This window comes from Ovis aries, chromosome 9 (assembly GCF_016772045.2).
Source record: "Ovis aries strain OAR_USU_Benz2616 breed Rambouillet chromosome 9, ARS-UI_Ramb_v3.0, whole genome shotgun sequence".
NCBI lineage: Eukaryota > Metazoa > Chordata > Mammalia > Artiodactyla > Bovidae > Ovis > Ovis aries.
Window position 1 is genome coordinate 70,096,204 of NC_056062.1, and position 22,287 is coordinate 70,118,490.

At 38.1% G+C, this 22,287-nt stretch overlaps 1 protein-coding gene across 1 annotated transcript in view; it reads left to right on the forward strand.

The window, feature by feature from the left end:
* Positions 1-22,287, forward strand: part of ANGPT1 (angiopoietin 1) — a 304,237-nt gene that overhangs the window by 170,789 nt on the left and 111,161 nt on the right. Inside the window, exon 2 of the mRNA XM_004011787.6 lies at positions 13,052-13,207. Within this exon, the coding sequence (XP_004011836.1) occupies positions 13,052-13,207 (156 nt within the window). The remainder of the gene's footprint in view (positions 1-13,051; positions 13,208-22,287) is intronic.

Here is a 22,287-nt window from a genome sequence, read left to right on the forward strand (position 1 = left end):
GTTGCCACATGTATAAGTTTCCCACTGAATGAATGCATTCTAATATCTTTAGTGTCCTTCTCTTTCTTTGTATCTTTTTCTGAATATAAAATAAAATTGTTACTTTCCTAAAGAAAGTGGAAAATATCAAAGCCTTTTAAGAAGAAAATAAAATTTTCACCTGTATTCCCATCAGCCAGAGACATACATTGTTCACAATTCAGTTTCTTTTCTTTTTCCGATGCATACAAATGTGTACCTGAATACACTTACCATAATTGAGAACATACTACATTTATCATTTGTATACTACTTGTTATGTTAAGTAGAAGGGTATTTTTAAGCCATGGAGAGCTGGTACTTTTTCATTACTTTATACCTTAAAATCTAGACTACACAGTCCATTCAGCGAAAAGCTCCCTAGAAAGTTGGGAGAACTGTCATTATAATTTATGTCATGGTTATTTTAATATCTTAATGTAGTAATTTATGCTTGAGTAGGACTGTAGAGTGAATTTTAATTTTGGTAACTTGTTTCCTTTTTTCCCTTTTTCTTAATCTCGTAATTGCTCTCTCCGGGAAATGACTATTTGCCAAAGATAAAGATTATTGGTATGGATCCTTGAGATACAGTCTATAAATGGGAGAAGATTCATCATGCAGCTTTCTTTCTTTTCCTTAAAGAAGAAATCCTAGGGGCTTTGTGAAATGCTGAGAAACACTTTGTTCTTGTGACAGAGCTAGAACTCAGGGTAATGGATCTGATTAGAGTTTGAACTCCTTTCTTCTGGGTAAGATAAGCCTTGAGATATAAGACTGTTTTATTAGCAGTTGAAATTACTAAATCTGACTCAGTCTTACAATGCATAATAAAAAGTACACTACTAATATGGCTAAGTCTCAAAAACATAATGTTGATTTAAAAGTAAGAGTTTAAGAAGCCATACAATAAGGGACTTCCCTGGTGCCTCAGATGGTAAAGCATCTGCCTACAATGCTGGAGACCCGAGTTCAATCCCTGGGTCAGGAAGATCTCCTGGAGAAGGAAATGGCAACCCACTCCAGTATTCTTGCCTGAAAAATCCCATGGACAGAGAAGCCTGGTAGGCTGCAGCCCATGGGATCGCAGAATCAGACACAACTTCACTTTCACTTTCACAATAAGGTAATGTTTTTGTAAGTCTAGAAATTATACTTGACAGTATAACTTATTATTTTGGTATATAACTATGTAGTATAAATGCATATCAACTTCAGGATAATGGTTAATTTTGGTGCATATTTGGAGGGGGTGTTTTGTCTAGGTAACATTTTATTTCTTACTAAAAAAACAAATTCAAAGCAAATATGTCAGAATATGAAATCTGCTAAGTTTTAATGGTATCTTTATTGTGTCTATTGATAATATGTCATGATTTTAAAAATATTTTATGTTTGTTTCCAAGATTTAGTCTTTCTAATGAGTTAGAGCAGCCTTCTTTCAGCTAATGAAAAGCCGTTTTAAGTGTTCATTGCTTATTGGGGATGGAATGAAATCAAAAGGAACACTTTGAGGTGATCTGTAGCTCACAAAACTGGATGAGTGAGTCTTTGAAACAAACTTTCACAGAATTCTTCTGGCAATGTATGCAGTAATGGGAGCAGGTATTTTAAACAGTTACTCATGCTCAGTGTCATTCTCTCTTGTGGTATGAGGTTAATTCTAAGAGAGACTAATTCATTGTAATGGTAATTTGGGCTCTCTTCCAAAAACACTTGAAATGTAACAAGCATCACTAGGGCACCAGAATGGTCTTTGTGAAAGAAGAAACAATGTCCAGTGTCTGTCGTCCTTTGATCAAAGTGAAGAAAAATGGGGATTTTATTTCATTTATAAAATGTCAGCAATCATTATTCCTTTCTTATGCTTTGAATGAGTACTTCCAGCCTACTAATCTTTCTAGTACATGGACTAAAAGTAATTTAAATAAAAACTACTCAACAAATATTATTCAGGAAAAATTAGGTAGACCTCACATGGAATGCTTTGGAATGTGTATTATACAATGACTTTGACACTTTTATGCCTGTGCAAGCTTATTGTACATTCCATTGAGGAATTCCATATATAGGAGAAATACACACATACATACATACATACACACATGCTCTTACCATTAATTTTGCCACAATTAAGCAGATAAAAGTTAATTTTAAAAGGCAATTATAAACTTGAGAGATTTATAGTAAATAAGAAAAGCAGATAGAGCAACTGTATTTTGAAAAAAGAAACAGCACATATGGGAAAGTAATAGCCTAAAACATCAGAATGTTGAACAGAGGGATTTTATTGTGAGGGTTTTATTGAAATAAGGTTAGATTTTATGTGCTAATGCCTTGCAATTTTGTATGAAATATCAGAGTAAAATGATGGCATTTTTCTACCTACCAGATGGAATTAAAAGACGCTTACTCCTTGGAAGGAAAGTTATGACCAACCTAGACAGCATATTAAAAAACAGAGACATTATTTTGTCCACAAAGGTCCATCTAGTCAAGGCTATGGCTTTTCCGGTGGTCATGTATGGATGTGAGAGTTGGACTATAAAGAAAGGTGAGCGCCAAAGAATTGATGCTTTTGAACTGTGGTGTTGAAGAAGATTCTTGAGAGTCCCTTGGACTGCAAGGAGATCCAACCAATCCATTCTAAAGGAGATCAGTCCTGGGTGTTCATTGGTAGGACTGATTTTGAAGCTGAAGCTCCAATACTTTGGCCACCTGATACAAAGAGCTGACTCATTGGAAAAGACCCTGATGCTGGGAAAGATTGAGGGCAGGAGGAGAAGGGGACAACAGAGGATGAGATGTTTGGATGGCATCACCAACTCAATGCACATTGATTTCGATGGACTCTGGGAGTTGGTGATGGACAGGGAGGCCTGGCGTGCTGCAATTCATGGGGTCCCAAAGAGTCGGACACAACTGAGTGACTGAACTGAACTGAACTGAAGTGGTATTTCTTAAAATCTATAAATTCCTTAATTATTAAGGCTTTTCCATTTTTGTTACTGTGTATCTTTTATCATCTGCTAAGGATTTGGATTGCATGATCTCTCTTGCCATGTTTTCATTTAACGCAGAAGGTTTCCTTTAAAAAATGAACATCATAAGCTACTTGTTTGCATCACAGCCATTTGTCATAGGAGGAAAAATGTAGTTTGCAGAAGATGTTTCTTAGAATTATTCCATGGAGAGTCGCTTTTACCCTATCAGCTTCCCACAACCTACCATCTGTTGGGGTGGTCTCTAGTTCAGATGTCAAACTTTCTTCTTTTAAGTGAACCAGATGCGTTGATGTAGCTTGTTGAAAGTGTTAGCTGCTCAGTCATGCCCGACTCTTTGCATCCCATGGACCTCATCCCACCAGGCTCCTCTGTCCATGTGATTTTCTAAGCAAGGATACTGGAGTGGTTTGCTATTTCCATTCCAAGGGATCTTCCTGATCCAGGGATTGAACCTGGGTCTCCACCACTGCAGGTAGATTCTTTACCAACTGAGCTTGCAGGGTGGTAAATTTCATTCCAGATAAGAAACTAAAAAGCATTAACTTAAAGGAACTTATTTGCAGTTTTCTGTTTGAAACAATATGTTCTTTAGTTAAAAACTATACTTTTACTGATATAAAACCATGTATACAAAGTTGCTTTGTGGTTCTTCCTTTTTTTTCTGTCATCTAAGTGTTTATTTGAATTTGGGAGAAAGGTTTCTCAATTGTTGGGCAGAATACTGAAGCTGCCCGTGACTGTTTAACAGGCATTATCTATACTGATTAAATCTGACATGAAACATACCTCATCCAAAGGAAAGTGATCCATTAGTTATTTTAAATGGATTTCTAATGAAACAAACTACAATGAAATGAACGGAACCACAGAGTATGAATGTAAAACCTGACAACATGTAGGTTGAGAGTATAAGAATAAATGTGTGTGAGAGCGTATATGTGCAAGGAAATACACACACATACACATATACATAAGATGCACTTTTATGTTTTATTATAAAGAGTGAATTTTATGCTTAGTATGTTTGGAAATTTAGTTAAGGGCAAAGATATTATCTCCCTGAGCCTTCTAATGAATCTCATATTAAAAATCTGATAGCATGCCCTTGCCTTGTGTGTGTGGCCTTGGTGGCATGTCCATGCTTCTAACTGATTTATCTCTTGATTTCCTGAACAGCACATTCTAAGAGATGGTCAGGAAAGTCACCTTACCCAAACAAACAGTTTTCATATTGTCATAGCCTTCCTGGCTTCCTTCTTTATCCTCCCATCCTCCAGGTTTTCCAAGTCATATTTTTGTGAATTAAGGCAAACATAAGAAATGTGTGCCCTCCCTGCCATATTCATATGGGATTGCCTCTGGGAAGATGTTCTCGATTCCCTTTTAGAAAAGGCATTCCTTCCTTCATCCCACCCCAGCAGGCAGGCAGGACATTTGGACCTTCATGCCAGCGCTTGTAACGCACTTGCATTATAAACAGCCCTGGTCATGAGAGTCAGGGTTTACTGGTTCTTTGCTTTCATTGTATAGCCCAGTGATTAGCACATGGTTCATTTTCAGTGTGTTTACTGTACTTAACCTAATCTAAACAATTACCCATAAGAGATGATTTGGAAAAGTAGAGAAGATAACAAGAAAATAAAGTAGGATTATATGATGCAGTGAGTGGGAATATTGTCTTCAGACCTTTTTACTTCTGTATCATTTACACTGGTCCCATTGATATACAAAAAGACATTGTTAAGAGTTGGTACTGTGATATTGCATACTGTCAGGAAGAAGCAACTAGACCAAGGTCACGATTGGAAGCTGTTAGTATTTTCATTTGAAGTACATTCATTCATTCATTCATTTATCTATATATTATTGAGGTCTCACTCTGTGCCAGGTGGTAAGGGATACCAAGCTCATCAAGACAGTGTTTCCGTCAAGGAGCTAATGGTGTCCTGGGGTGTGGGCAATGCTGTTTTGAAAAAAGGAATCTCAGGATACTCTCTGAGTACCCATGAGAGGGGATGCATGAAAAGTTTCCTTGAGGAGAAAATATTGAACTGATATTGAAAATCAGGACTTCGCCCAGGAAAAGGGAGAAAGTGATAGAAAAGTAGCATTCTAGTTACAGCAAACTATATGCCAAGGCATGGAAGCAGAATAAAATAATGTTTAGAAAAAGACAAATAATTTGGTATATCTGGAGCATAAGGTACATGTAGGGCAAGGGAAGCCAAGTCCAGATCATAAGTATTCTTCAGTGCTGATTAAGGAGTTGTGACTTTATGTGCAGATGGTGGAAGCTATGAAAGAGTTTAAGAAGTGGCGTGGCAAAGCCAAATTTGTGTTTTAGATCAGTCTATCCTTTTTATTAAGCCTGGATGATGGATTGAAGGAAGCAAGCCTGTAGTCAGAAAATCAGTTATGGGGCATTAACAAATCTAGAAGAAAAATGGCAAGAATCTGACCTAAGTCAGTACTAATGAGGATAAAGAGATATAGTAGGGAGAAAGGGAAAGAGGGAGAGGAATGGACCTAAGCACTCCTCAGGAATCAGAAGCAAAGCAATCTGATGCTGAATGAATGTAGAAAATGAAGATAAGGAATAGTAAAAGATAACTTCCATGGCTTGAATGAATGGGAAGGCAGCTGTGATGTCATTCAGTGACATAAGAAACATAGGAAGATAGCCTGGCTGTATTGGGAGGAAAACAGGGAATATATTTCAGACAGAATGGTGCCTGGGGATTAAGGGAATAAGAGATTCTGCCTCTTTATCTCAAAACAGAGATTTGAATCAGGGTTTTTCTGTTGTGTTCCTGTATCATTGTTTCAAAACTGCCATTAAGGATGTATATTATATATTTTATAGACATAGGTATATATATCCATATTTTGATTTTTCTATGATAAATAAAAATTAAAATATTGCAGACTCCTGTACTTTGTAAAGGATGTTTTAAATCATGTAATTTGAGAGTTTCACACAATATTAAAAATAATCTAAACCAGCCCTTCCTTTCTAGATGAATCTCTGAAACCCAGTTTGCTTAAGTGACTTGTCCAAGGTCACAGAGTAAATCAACAATAGTACCTTGAATTAAAACCCAGATAATGCATCTCCTAGTAAAGAGAAAAGTTAAGCAGCTGTTTATAAACATTTTAAAGTTTCATGACTGAATTTTTCTGCATATTAAAAGGTGGGATGCAAAAGAGATGTTCCAGGCTAGTGAAATGTGTTTTGGCACAGGAAACATCTCGTTTGTTTATGTGAAGAGAGAATGATTTTCCCAATTATGTGAAATGGCAACTTTCAGCATCTATAAAATTGTGGTCTTAAAAGAGTCATAACTAAGAAAAATAATTTTAAAATGTATTCTTATGGGATTTTTCTGGGGTACCCTTGAAGCTTAGCTTCTCCATATGTCTCAACAGGGGTCTTGCCATTACTCTGTTGGAGGGATGTAACAAACGTCCCCTCAACATTATTAATTACAGTAGCTGAGAGCTTCTTCTTACAAAAAAAAAAAAGAATATTTACAGGAAGAAATACAGTCAGAAGTAAACTCCATCAGAATATTCACCTAATCTATTGAAATGACCATACTATAAGCATCTATTTCTGGGAAGATTCAACTCTTTTTACTGGTAATATCTGGCACCAGGCTTAGTGCATAGGATGCATTCAGCACATATTGCTAGGACTGAACTGAACTGGTGCAGGATTAATAAGCCTGAACTAATAAAGGGTCTGGTCTCAGCATTTTTTCTATTTGAAGGGTGATGCATAGGGAGAATAAAAGGCAGGGAGATGCTGAGACTCCTGGGCGAAGGAGCAGCTAGTGGGTTTTAGTGCTGGAAAGTGAGAATAGAATCCAAAAAGCAAAGTTAAACTCCCCCAAACTGATAAGCATGAATTAGTATTGTAACGGGGTAGCCTCAAATTAAGAGCCATCGGAAGTAAAGCAAGTAGGAAGAAGCAAGAGGCTGGAAAAGAAATGTGGGATGAGCCAACACCAGCAGCCATTGCTGCTGGCTCAGCCTGCTGATACAAGTCTGAGTTTCCCACACACCAAGTGGCCACAGCCCGACATCTGACATCAATTAGTTGTTTCACCTTGCTCTCTGTAACCTCTCTGAACCTCAGTCACCACATCTATAAAACGAGATTCTTGGAGCTCATAATATTTAATGTCTCTTCCAGCTCACTTATTCTAATGGTTTTCTTTCTTCTGTGAATACTGTTTTTTCAGATACCAAAATAAGAAATGAGATTCATGTCACGCATATCACTACAGAAACTATTTCAAATGTCAGTTTGATGGATCCATTGTCTATAAAGACAATAATGCTTCTCCATATCATAAAAGAAGCAGTATACTGGAAATTCTAATAATAGAAATTCTTGAAAATAATATATTTGGTCTCAGCCATCTTTTTTTATAAAACCATAAGCCAAGATTTGGGTGCATGTTCAGTATTGCCACTGATTTATGAAACAACAATATTAGATAAAAGTATCAACATTTAAGGCATTTTTTTGCATTGCTTTACCTTTTTATTACTTTCCCATATTTACCCTTTTACTTTATTTCATGGTTGTTTTGCCATAACTGAGTAATACCATATGCACCAACATTCAATGAGAGTCCATTTAATCTACAACATATTTTAAGTGTACAATGCCTTTGTCAATTTTTATAGGGCTTAAAATGTTATTTTCCTAAGAATTACATGGGGAAATTCTATTCTTTGTGCTTTAAGATATGCTCTTGTTTAAGAGGTTCCTTGAAGTGATCTCTTGAAGTGAAATGATAGAGAATGCATTTCATATGCAAGACATGTCATAATCTCACACAGATTGTGGTTCTTATGAACATGAAGTGGCAAGAGTTTTGAGGGCCCAGTAAAAAATCTCTCCCCAAAGTCTCTTTTGTAGTAGAAAATTATAGCATTAATTCTCTGCTAGTCACTGGGCAAACGACTTGGGCATGCAATTTATGAATGAACTATAAATGTCTGATAATCTTCACTTCTTAAAAATATTTTTTCTTTTACTTAAGAATGCTCCTTGTCAAACACTGGACTCTATATTTGCTTTCTCACCACCTAAAACATTTCCCAGGATATTACAGGCATCAATCACTGTGAAAATGATTAAATAAAAAAATGAAAATTTATCCTTGAACAGTTGCACCTCGTTCATTCTGTAGCCTTCATTTTTGTATTCCCTGCATGAATATTGTGTGTTACCAGAATTTGTCTGTGACATTCATGAGAGTGTGCTTGTGCTTGATGGGTGATCATTCTTTAGAAGGAGCACATCCTGAGGGGGCCCATCTAGCTTCTTTCAAAGCAACATCATGGCTCTACCCCAACTTACTGTGTGATCAGAGACAATTTGTCTAACTTCCAGAGTCTGTTTCCTTATCAGTGAAGTGAGAAAAATAATAGAATGGCTGGATTGTTATAAGTAGTCAATGAGCTGTGTATTTGTAAAACCTTATACATACCTAGCTTTAGTAAAGGCTTAGTGTGTTGTCATTGTTGTTATTACTTTTTGTTATATTAAGCAGTAGTTTGTAAGAAATAAAATCATTGGAAGAAAACATTATTGTAAACTGTATACTAAGACAGAAAAGGTAGGTGCTGATGAGAGTATTTATAATGACCCATTGTATTGAAAGTGCTGGCAAAGTAAACTTGCCAACTACCTGGCTTGAGATCTGTCACTCCATCTCAGATTACCTTGCCATCTAATATAGCAAATCAGAATGAAGTAATCACTCTCTAATGTTGCATGTTTTTTTCAAAGAAAAAAGTAAGTGAATTCTCAATGAGCTGGCTAAAAATGTAATCAGTCAGTCAATCAGTCAACCAGCCAACCAGTCCACAGCAGAACAGTTCCCACAATTCTGATGTAAGTGAAACAGCAGAAGGCAGATTTGAGTCCTTTCTTTCATTTCTAACAAGACACCTAAGCCCTCTGAGCCTCAGATTTTTAAATCATAAAATGGAGTCAATACTTTCCTTTTAAGGTTGGTGTAAGAATCAGGTCAGACAGTGTATGAAAGTTCTTTGTAAACACAAAATCACTTTACAAATGTAACATTAATTCCTTGCTTAAAAATCATCACTGATTATTTATTGTGTCATTTGGAATTGCATCCTATATCTTCTTATTAGCTCTTTGGCCCATACTTTATAAAAGCTCTGGAGTCAGACACTGAGAGTGGCATTGTAGTCAAATAATTTTATGAGTCTGACTGGGAGTCTCCTACTTTATAACCCATTAGCTCTTGTGGCCATCAAATTCTACGCTTAAGATTCACATCTTAGATGTTGATAAAACATGGAACCTTGAAGTAGCCATCATATTCTGTAAACATATTTTGAAACCAGTACAGAATATATGAAGACAATCAAATTTGTTGCATATATTTTCAGAACCTGGCTAATGTAGCACTTGAAGATGGATTTCACAAATACATATCTACAGAGGAATGTTTATAGATAAGATGAAAGTTGTCCTCCTCATTAATTACACACCGTATATTTGACTTCTGCCTCTCTCCTCAGCATTTAAATCAACTACATCTGGTTTTTGCTACTTAAGTGTGCCATTACCTTTTACATTAAAAAGCAGTTAGAGAGAGCAGCCCCATTTGATTAAAAAATAATTAGCTAGCATTAGATTCATGTTACTCATCGTGGCAGCCCAAAGAAGAATTTTAGGATAGGTTGGAGACCTGCTTTATTTCTAAAACAGGATCAGCAATAGAATTGGGATGTTCTTTGTGATGAATACTGGCATAAGGCAGATATTTGATTTGCTGGTGTTGATTTTTACAGTTAAAGGCACAGTAATACAGAATAGATGAATGGATAGTTTCCAACACTGATAAACTACAAAGCAGCTGAACCTTGATGTAGTCACTCTGTCAGAGGGAGTCCTCCTCTATGGAGACTGGGGCACATGATTATTACTACACCCAGAATAAGTCAGACTCTGGGAACTGACTCCCACTATACAACCACGTAAGAAGTTGATGTAATTGTATCAGCAGATCTATACTGGAGCTCACTGGTTAGTGAATTTTCACTCAGGAAACATATCTACATAGGGAAAACAAGTTGTTAGTTGAAATTTCTCGGTAAGCGTGGAATCTGGCATAAAATAATTTTGATGGTCTAAGTCACTTTTATTCAAGGAAATTGCCATTTTGTGAACAAAGTAAGAGGCTAGTTGTTCTTTAGTCCCTAGGTCGAGTCCATCTCTTCGCAACCCCACGGACCGTAGGCTGCCAGGCCCCTCTGTCCGTGGGATTTCCCAGGCAATAATACTGGAGTGGACTGCCATTTCCTCCTCTAGGCACTCTTCCTGACCCAGGGATGGAACCCAGGTCTCCTGTGTCTCCTGCATTGCAGGAGGATTCTTGGAGCCACCTGGGAAACTCATAGAGTAATTAAGTAGCGCTTCAGATGACTAGATTAAAGGTTAAAAACATGGGTTTTAGCACTGGGGGTTGAATTCTTACTTGTTCTTGAGCAAGCTGTGGATTTTCTAAGCCTTATTAGTCTCACCTATAAAATGGCTATAACAATACCTACCATATATAATTGCTATAAGGTTTAAGTGCTATCATAAAAGGAAAAGCACGTAGCTCAGTGCCTGCAGCATAGTAGACAATGGCTAAATGTCAGCTATAAATGCCAGATATCATCTCCATGATGGAGATTTATCTGCTGTTTTTGAGAATATACACATTTATATACTGCCCCAGATTTCTGGATAAGCATGAAGCATACTGTAAATACATGCTTGAGGCTTCCTTTGCTAAGCATTCATTGTTAGAAACTTAAATCAATGTGATTGAAGCAAAAGAAAAAAAAAAGTGGGCTGCTCAAGGAACATCACACAGTTTACAACTGCATGTCCACGGATGAATCTGGCTAAAAACAAGACAAGATTGAGGTACTCTAAAAGTACCCTTCTGTCTGTCTTACCCGGCTATCTACCTATCTACCTACCTATCTTTCTGACTTAGCCTCATTCTTAGGCTGGCACTGGTTTTATGATGGCAAAGTGGTACATCAAGTGTCAGTCATATATGTTACCAACTTACCAAAGAGGAAAAAGAAGTTCTTTTGTAAACGTTGGACAGAATTGCATAACTGAGACTTAATGGCTTTGCTTATGGTATCTTTTCATTCTTGAACAATTCATTCTCTCCAAGCAAGAGCAGAACATTGTGGTTTGTCAGGCTCAAACAGGTACCTATCCCTGAAACTAGGGTAAGACAACTGTACTCAAAGCATTTGTTCTGAAAGAGGAAAAGACACTATTCCAAAAGAAAGTTAAGGGATGTTATTAGAAAAAAAAAGGAACATATGAGCAGAATCCAAAACAATAGATGTCTGATACTTCAATCTACCCTCTGTTCTCCTACACTTCTATTGTTGTTTAAATATGTTAGTTCAATTGGAATAAAACCAAGATTGAATTTAGCCTAGAGACATAAATTTTGTTAAGATAGTTTCTAGATATGTATCCTAATCTATTTTGTAATTGTTTTATATATATAAAAAAACTTGTTTCCCCCTACTTCTAATTTGGGAATAAAGGATGAAGGGGAGTTACCTTATATTGACCACGAATAAGGTCAGAACTTATTACTAATAACATGAGTTTAATTGTGACCTTTCGTTTTCTTTAGTTTGGGGCAGCCTCACATATGAGGAATAGAAATAAGAGATGTTAGAAAGTGAACTGCCAAAGTTTACAGAGAAGAATTTATTTTTAGGCTATATTTATTACATGACAATAGTGTTACTATAGATTATAAAATAGGGGATATATTTTGGTTCACCAAATCAGTAAAAATCACGTAGCTGTTAATGATTTGGAACCCAGCTTGTGAAGCACGACTTGGCAGAACTATCCAGTGGTTAACAGTGTTGGTATGAGAGTTAAGGACTTCAGTATTCAATTCCAAGTCTGACTGTTTTGTGGTGTGTGGCCTTGGACCTGACTTCTCTCGGATGCAGTTTTCCCCATATGTGTAATTGGGTAATAAAATGTAGTCACCACACAGTGCTGGGGGAGAATTAAGTGCACTGAGAGGGAAGTGCAGGCTTCTTTCTGTATTTTTCAAGCAGTGCACATGCTCAGCCTTATTCTCCCAGGTGCCTAATGGGCTCCCTTATATTAAGTCACTTAGTAATTTTTCTTGGCCTCTATGGTACTATTTATTTTACAACTGTAGTATTTTCTAAGATGGCACCAACAAGGACTAACTGTTGCCCAAAGCAAGAAAGGCAAATGCTGCTTTATGGACCATATTTTCAGTGTGTGTGTGTGTGTGTGTGTGTGTGTGTGTGTGTGTGTGTGTGTGTGAAGGAGCACTGAGAAGCTCTGAGGCTCTGCCGCTCACTTCATATGCTCTTGCCTATACTTTAATATTCCTTTAAAAGACTTGTGTTTTGGATAACTGTCCCCCTCCCACTACTTGTCCCACTTCTCTAACCGAGCATAATCTTTTATTTTTCATTACAGAGGAGGCGGAATTATTCTCAAAGTTGAGTGGTCATTATGATAATAATGAAATGACCAGAGAACCAAGATTTAGATTTAAATTATTCTGGTAACTCTGTTGAGTTTTTGCTGGATGACCTTAGGCTCATCATTGACCTTCTCTAATTCTGTTTCCTCACCTATAAAATGAAAAGAACAGTGAGCTCATCCGTGCGTGACTCTCACACCTTTGCTGTAAGGGTTAAATGAGAAAGCGCTGGCCAAGTGTGAATTTCCATGCTGATCGTGTTGAGTCGATGTGTGCATCAGTATATTAGGAGTTTGTTAGCAACTGTGTTCCTGTGTGCTCTGTCCCAATTTCCGCAGCTCCCAGAGTTGCAGAGGACTCCTGCCAGATGGCTGATTTGCCAGCTGTGTCTTGTTTTGTCATTGTAAATATTACATGCTCCAACCGAAAGGCTTTGCTTATAATGTAGTATGCCTTGCCCTTCATCTCTTGCAGATTGAGAATTACATTGTGGAAAATATGAAGTCGGAGATGGCTCAGATACAGCAGAATGCAGTTCAGAACCACACGGCCACCATGCTCGAGATAGGCACCAGCCTCCTCTCTCAGACCGCAGAGCAGACCAGGAAGTTGACAGATGTTGAGACCCAGGTACGTCTCAGCCCAGAGTTGACAAACTCTTAACTGGAAAGATTTCTTTTTTTTCTTCCTTTAGCTTACTTCATAAACACAGAGCACATTTCAGCACTGAGATTGGGGAAACATATACATTTTTGTTTATTGGTAATAACAACAGTGACTGCCTGACATGCTAGGCATGCTTCTCTTGATTTCATGAGAGTTGATATATTTAGCTTTGTATGTTTGCAAAAACAGGACTGGCAAAGCACTTAATCGGCATTTAAATTTCAAATAAACACTGCAACTACCAACTGTGATATGACCTATGTCAAACAGAATAAGTGTTTGTGTCAAATCAGTGCCTTTGATGTACATTTTGACTTATACTATTTTATCTCTGGTAGTACTCTACCATAATGGCACCTGCAGAGGTTTTGTGTGGTCAGTGGATAGGAAGGATAACCCCAAATGAACTGATCTGGAATGTGTAGCTTTTTTTTTGTCAGCATGATTTTATAATGAAAAGTAAATTAAAACTCTGTCTTCATATGTATGTTCAGGTATGTGTGTGTGCTCAGTTGTTCAGTAGTGTCTGACTCTTTGCAACCCCATGGACTGTAGCCTGCCAGGCTCCTCTGCCCATGGAATATTCCAGGCAGGTTGCCATTTCCTCCTCCAGGAGATCTTCCTGACCCAGGGATCGAACACATCTCTTAAATCTCCTGCATTGGCAGGTGGATTCTTTTACCACTGTGCCACCTGGAAAGCCCCATATAGACACATATGTATATGTATTATATATTATATATTACCCTACTGTGGACAATGACATGCTTATGTTCAAGTCAGTAAAATGTCTTTTAACTATCACTGTCACAAGTCTACCAGTACAGTCTAATGAAAATATTATTTTTGATGACTTGAAGATAATCTCTTGGTCCCCTTTTAAACATGGAAATGGTTAGTCCATTTACCTCTCTTGAAATCCAGAGGATGATTCTGTCTCAATGAAGTTGATTTCTGGAATTGAAGGTGAACTATATTGTGAAAAGATAAACCGAGGCACATTAAACTTTTCAAGAGTTTACTTAAGCAAACATTGATTTAAATTGTGCAGCCCAAAAGTAGCTCTACTACAGGAACAAAGGGAAAGGTTTTAGTACGGAAGATTTAGAAGCAAAGCAAGGAAATTATTTGATTGGCCATAGCTTAAGCATTTGCCTTATTTAGGAAAGCCTAGTTGGCTGTTTGTGATTGGTTGTTCTTAAGTTTCATTTTCATGGATTTAAGCCCATTGACTCTGGCTTAGATTTAGGTTTGCTTATGTAGGTTACCAAGGCATTAGAGTCATCTCAATCCGATGGCCTCTAATGTTTAACTTTTAACAATATAAATTCAAAAATAATATGCAATCTTTGTTATTATTCAGTTGCTAAGTGGTGTCCAACTCTTTGCAGCCCCATGGACTGCAGCATGACAGGCTTCCCTGTCCTCCAACATACAACCTTGTTTCTGTTTTATATCATTTGTGTTAATGGCATCACAGGTCAAATGTTGATATTTAAAGATAAATAGCAATAATAATGTATATGGACAGGGCATTTTATATTATGCAAAACACTTTCTCATGGACAAATGATACTCATGAAGACTATTTAGAACAGAAAGCTTGAGTGGTTTTCTCACATTGATACAGCTTGTTGTTGTTAGTAGCTAAGTTATGTCCAATTCTGACCCCATGGACTGCAGCAAACCTGGCTTTCCTGTCCTTCACTATTTCTTGGAGTTTGCTTAAACTCAAGTCCATTGTATCAGTTATGCCAACCATCTCATCCTCTGTTGATACAGCGAGTGAATTGAGTTTGGTACTCAAACTGAGACATACACATTTCTTTCCTTTTCTGGCCTCCTTGATTAGTGATAATACCTGCATTGGCAGGAGGGTTGTTTACCACTGGTGCCATCTGAGAAGCGCCATACATATTCTACTTAAACCTAATTGAAAGTAAAAGTTGCTCAGTCACGCCTGACTCTTTGCAACCCCATGGACTGTACAGTCCATGGAATTCTGTAGGCCAGAATACTGGAGTGGGTAGCCTTGCCCTTCTCCAGGGGATCTTCCCAACCGAGGGATTGAACACAAGTCTCCCACATTGCAGGTGGATTCTTTACCAGCTGAGCCACAAGGGAAGCCCAAGAATACTGGAGTGGGTAGCCTATCCCTTCTCCAGCAGATCTTTCTGAACCAGGGCTTAAACTGGGGTCTCCTGCATTATTGCAGGTGGATTCTTTACCAAATAAGCTATCAGAGAAGTCCTAAAACCTAATTATTCAAGTTCTAATGCAAGGCCAGGTTTACAAAGTGAGTCCTAGATTACTCCTTAATCTCAGTACACTCTATTCTTTGGTCATAAGCATTTATAAACCTTTAGTGCTACCCAGGCATGCCCCCAGGTGTTTCTTCCCTTCTCTAGTCTACTTTGGTTCACTTTGGTAAGTCTTGCTATTCCTTAACTCATTTTGGGTCTCAGTTATTTTAGAAACTCATGCCAGTAGTTTCACAGTGTATTTTAATGCCCTAGCTTTCACATGATGTTGTTATAAAGATGAGTAACTTACTGCTGACCTTCTAGACTTGAACTTAATTAAAGTAGGTAGAACCTTGGATTTATTGCAGTGGTGTTTAAAAGTATTCTTGTGCTCAATAAGCATCTTAATCAGAAAAGAGAGAGGAGTACAATTAAATAACCCTACCGGTCATGGTGGTGAGACCAGGAACCAATGCTGGGCCTGTCCCTTCCTCCTTAGTTTAGCTTGCAGTGTTTTCTTTACTCTGTTACTAGTTCATACCAATATCTCCTCTTTCTAGTTCCTCTTCCAAGCGTGCAGTGTGAAGGGATTAATTTCAGATATTATTCATGCCTCTTGCTGTAGTGTGAATCTATTTCTGACTTCTTCCTCAGGCCAATTTTGAGTCAATGTACACTAGTAGACCAAAAAAAATGTATATTAAAATTCACCTCTAATAATCTGCACTTACTTCTTTTTAAAGCAATTTTACATGTATTCAGTTCAGTTCAGTTCAGTCACTCAGTCATGTCTGACTCCTTGAGAACCCACGGTCTGCAGCATACCAGGCCACTCTCTCCATCACCAGCTCACAGAGTTTACTCATGTCCATTGTGTCGGTGATGCCATCCAACCATGTCATCCTCTGTCATCCCCTTCTCCTCCTGTCTTCAATCTTTCCCAGTATCAGGGTCTTTTCAAATGAGTCAGCTCTTGGCATCAGGTGGCCAAAGTATTGGAGTTTCCGCTTCAGCATCAGTCCTTCCAATAAATATTCAGGACTGATCTCCTTTAGGATGGACTGGTTGGAACTCCTTGCAGTCCAAGAGACTCTCAAGAGTCTTTTCCAACACCACAGTTAAAAACCATCAATTCTTCAGTGCTCAGCTTTCTTTTAGTCCAACTCTCACATCCATACATGACTCCTGGAAAAACCATAGCTTTGACTAGCCTTTGTTGGCAAAGTAATGTCTCTGCTTTTTAATAAGCTGTCTAGGTTGGTCGTAACTTTTCTTCCAAGGAGCAGAACAAATGTCTTTTAGTTTCATGGCTTCAGTCACCATCTGCAGTGATTTTGGAGCCCCCGAAAATAAAGTCTCTTCATGTTTCCCCATCTATTTGCCATGAAGTGATGGGACCAGATGCCATGATCATAGTTTTCTGAATGTTGAGTTTTAAGCCAACTTTTTCACTGCTCAGTTTTCCAAATTTGCTGGCATATTGATTGCAGCACTTTCACAGCATTATCTTTTAGGATTTGAAATAGCTCAACTGGAATTCTATCACCTCCACTAGCTTTGTTCATAGTGATGTTTCCTAAGGCCCACTTGACTTCGCATTCCAGGATGTCTGGTTCTAGGTGAGTGATCACACCATCGTAATTATCTGGGTCATGAAGATATTTTTTGTACAGTTTTTCTGTGTATTCTTGCCACCTCTTCTTAATATCTTCTTCTTCTGTTGGGTCTGTACCATTTTTTCCTTTATTGTACCCATCTTTGCATGAAATGTTCCCATGGTATCTCTGATTTTCTTGAAGAGATCTCTAGTCTTTCCCATTCTATTGTTTTCCTCTATTTCTTTGCACTGATCACTGAGGAAGGCTTTCTTATCTCTCCTTGTTATTCTTTGGAACTCTGCATTCAAATGAGTGTATCTTTCCTTTTCTCCTTTGCCTTTTGCTTCTCTTCTATTCACAGCTATTTGTAAGGTCTCCTCAGATAACCATTTTGCCTTTTTGTATTTCTTTTCCTTGGGGATGGTCTTGATCCCTGCCTCATGTACAATGTCATGAACCTCTGTCCATAGTTCTTCAGGCACTCTGTCTATCAGATCTAATCCCTTGAATCTATTTGTTACTTCCACTGTATAATTGTAAGGGATTTGATTTAGGTCATACCTGAATGATCTAGTGGTTTTCCCAACCTTCTTCAATTTAAGTCTGAATTAAGGAGTTCATGGTCTGTGCCACAGTCAGCTCCCGGTCTTGTTTTTGCTGACTGTGTAGAACTTTTCCATCTTTGGCTGCAAAGAATATAATCAATTTCTATTAGTTTTTAATAATTTTTTAAAAAATATTTAGTTGGGTAGATATTATTACCATCCCTTGTTAAAGATGTGGAAGCTGAAACTCAAGAGAGGTAAAGAAATTGGCCCCAGGTGAAAAAAACTTGTGAGTATTAGAGGGAAGATTTGAACCCAGACAGTCTGGCATCAGAGTCGACATGCTTTACAGGCTCTCTGTCTATACTCTCTCTCTCTCTTGTGATTCTGTTCTCTCTCAGAGGCTACAGATGCAACTGGAGTTCTAGCAAAGGATAAAATGAATTTCAGATAAAGCAAATTAATGTGGATCTAATAGTGGCAACGGAACATTTTCTATACATGGTGAAGCTGCTGCTTTTGCTACTGCTGCTGAGGGAACCACCGTCTATTGGTGGTTTTTACCATGTGCCTGCACATCATCTCATGTAACCCACTGCTGTCCTTGTCGCTTTCTGGCTGTGTAACTATTAATATAAAGAAGTTCTATAGAAACAGTGTAGTTCTCCTCGAACTTTCAGTCATTTATATAGAGCCATAGTTTTAGAAACGTAATTTAATAAAAATTTTAAAGATATATTTTGAATACCTCCTTGATGCAAAATATTTTCATAAGTACCAAATAGAATACAGCAATAAGTAAAGCAGTCTTTATACTCAGTGAGCTTGAGTTAATGTGACAAAAATTTGCTAAACCATTTCTTTCTTGACTTTCCATTAATTAGCTATGGAGCCTCCCTCACAGTCATAAAAATGCATCTTTCCAATTTCCTGCTGGTGCAGAGGTGTAATAGATCAATGGCCCCAGCTGCTGGGCTCTGAAATCCATCACTGTGTTAGTAAAGAGACCACAGTTCTCAGCGGCCCCTTCCAGCTAAGGATGTATTGTGGCAGTAATATTTAGACCCACTCCTGGTAGCTGTAAGATGCCACTGACACATGACTTGGCTAAGGGCTCTCCATCATCAGCCTTGCCAAACTTTAGCACAACTCCCTGCACACTAAGATGTTAGCCTTACTCCTTTCCCTCTCTTCTTCATTGTGATTGGATCTACATCCCAGTCAGAAGGTGACCCTAGTCAACTCTGGCTTTTCCTCAATTTTGTCTCGTAGGTATTTCCCCTGATTAATTTCCTGCAGTCTGGTATCTGCTTCTTAGAGGTCACAAACGATCACACCTGTTATTTGGACTTGACTCATACAATTGTAAACTTACAGTAGTTCGGGAACAATTTAAACAATGAGCTTGTATGTCTAAGCAAAAATAGGTTTGAAAGAACAGAAAGGTCAGCACTCAAAGTTGAACCACTATCTCTTTAACTTGATGAGAGGATAGCTGAGTAAATATTTAACTTTTTGACTGAATTGAAATGGCAGTAAAATAAATTTGCTAATGAGTCATCCAAGGAAAATACCCTGATAATTAATTTTCTCACAAGGTCTGGAAAAGGGTTTGATAACCCATTAGAAGAGGGCTTAGTCAAATTTGAAATGCCATTTTTCAATGGCATTTTATTTTTGTAAAATAAAGTTTTATATGTTGCATATGGGTGGTCTCTCAGTGTTGTTGTCCATTCGTTCAGTCGTGTCCAATTCTGTGACCCCATGGACTGCAGCACACCGGCTACCCTATTCATCACCATCTCCCAGAGCTTGGTCAAACTCATGACCATGGAGTCAATGATGCCATCCAACCATCTCATCTTCTGTGGTCCCCTTCTCCTCCTGCCTTCAATCTTTCCCAGCATCAGGGTCTTTCCTAATGAGTTAGCTCTTCGCATCAGGTGGCTCAACTATTGGAGCTTCAGCTTCAGCATCAGTCCTTTCAATTAATATTCAGTACTAATTTCCTTTAGGATGGACTGGTTGGATCTCCTTGCAGTCCAAGGGACTCTCAAGAGTCTTCAACACCACAGTTCAAAAGCATCAGTTCTTCCGTACTCAGCTGTCTTTACAGTTCAACTCTCACATCCATACAGGACTACTGGAAAAACCATAGCTTAGACTAGGCAGACCTTTGTTGGCAAAGTAATGGCTCTGCTTTTTAATATGCTGTCTACTGCAAGGAGATCCAGACAGTCCATTCTAAAGGAAATAAGTCCTGGGTGTTCATTGGAAGGACTGATGCTAAAGCTGAAACTCCAATATTTTGGCCACCTCATGTGAAGAGTTGACTTATTGAAAAAGACTGAGGCTGGGAGGGACTGGTGTCAGGAGGAGAAGGGGACAACAGAGGATAAGATAGCTGGATGGCATCACTGACTCAATGGACATGAGTATGAGTGAACTCCGGGAGTTGGTGATGGGCAGGGAGGCCTGGCGTGCTGCGGTTCATGGGGTCTCAAAGAGTTGGACATGACTGAGCAACTGAACTGACTGAACTAGGTTTGTCGTAGCTTCTCTTCCTCAATGAGAGAGCAGAATTGAGAAGTTGTACCAGGGCCTGCTAAGACTAAGATATTTACTATCTGGCTTTCTACAGCAATAGCTGATTAACTCCTGCACCAAGATTCCAACTCATCGAGAGCAAGGATTTTGTCTATCTTAGTCACTACTCTATCTTTAGGATTTAAAATAGTACTCACACAACAGGCTATCAATAAATACATGTTGAATGATTAAATTCACTAATAATAGTCACATTGTTGTTGTTCAGTCTCTCAGTCGTGTCTAACTCGGTGACCCCATGGACTGCAGCACGCCAGGCTTTGCTGTCCATCACCAACTCCCAGAACTTGCTCAAACTCATGCCCATTTAGTCGGTGATGCCATTCAAACATTTTGTCCTCTGTTGTCCCCTTTTCCTCCTGCCTTCTATCTTTCACAGCATCAGGGTCTTTTCCAATGAATCAGCTCTTTGTATCAGGTGGCCAAAGTAGTGGAGTTTCAGCTGCACCATCAGTCCTTCAAATGCATATTCAGCATTGATTTTCTTTAGGATTGACTGGTTTGATCTCCTTGCAGTCCAAGGGACTCTCAAGGGTCTTTTCCAACACCACAGTTCTAACGCATTTTTTCTTCACTACTCAACCTTCTTTCTTGTCCAACTCTCATATCCATACATGACTACTGAAAAAACCATTGCTTTGACTATACAGATCTTTTTTGGCAAAGTAATGTCTCTGCTTTTTAATGTGCTGTCTAGGTTGGTCTAGCTTTTCATCCAAGGAGCAAGTGAGCTTTAGTTTCATGGCTGTAGTCACATCCTCAGTGGTTTTGGAGCCCAAGAAAATAAAGTCTGTCACTGTTTCCATTGTTTCCTCATCTATTTCCCATGAAGTGATGGGTCTGGATGCCGTGATCTTAGTTTTTTGAATGTTCAGTTTTAAGCCAGCTTTTTCACTCTCCTTTCTTACCTTCATCAAGAGTCTCTTTAGTTCCTCTTTGATTTCTGCCACATATAGATTATTGATATATTATTAATAATAATTCTCTAAGATTATCTAATTTTCACAGATTTCCTCAACTTTTTACCAAAAATTTTATTGGCATTTTATGTTTGAATAGTTTAATAGTCTCTTTTAATTTGGAGCAATGTTACATTTTTTAAAATTGAAGTATAGTTGATTTACAGTAGTATATAGGTTTCAGGTGTACAGCATAATGATTCACAGTTTCTAAAGATTATACTTCATTTGAAGTTACAAATTATCAACTATATTCCCTGTGTTGTACAGTATATCATTGTAATGTTTATTTTATGTGTGCATGCACGCTGAGTCGCTTCAGTCATTGTCTCTTTGTGATGCTATGGACTGTGTAGTCCACCAGTCTCCATCCATGGGATTCTCCACTAAGAATACTGGAGTGGGTTGTCCTGCCCTTCTCCAGGGGATCTTCCTGACCCAGGGTTTGAACCTGCATCTCCTGCGCTGCAGGTACTCTTTACCGCTGAACCACCAGGGAAGATCCATTTCTTTTATACATAATAGTTTGTACCCCTTAGTCCCCTACCCCTATCTTGACCCTTCCTCACTTCCTTCTCCCCACTGGTAACCACTAAATTGTTCTCTATAACTGTGAGTCTGTTTCTTTTTTGTTATATTCGCTAGTTTGTTTTTTTAGATTATTTGTCTTTCTGTTTAACTTTTTGTTTTTCTTTAGATTTTAAAGATGCTTGTTCAGTTGTTCTGTATAGTGTCTCATATTCTTAATTTGTCTGAATATTTATTTATGATATGTTTTTAATTTACTTTTCCATCCCCTGTATTTTTTTTAACTCAAAGTTAAGTCTACAGGCTTAATTGGGTTAAGTTGGACATGGTGGTAGGTGTGCTTTGTAGAATTACTAGTCACTTCTTATTTCATCTCATCAGGAGACATAAATGCCAGCTTGCCACCCTCTCGGTAACACTAATTTTAAGCTGGTTAGGGTAAAAAGACCCTATAGCTCTCCATTCCAATTGTCTCCTTTCCCCTTGGAAATTAGCAAAAGCCCTGTAGACTGATACATTGTCACACTGCCCATCACTGACCAAATAAGTTATTTCCTTGATTTT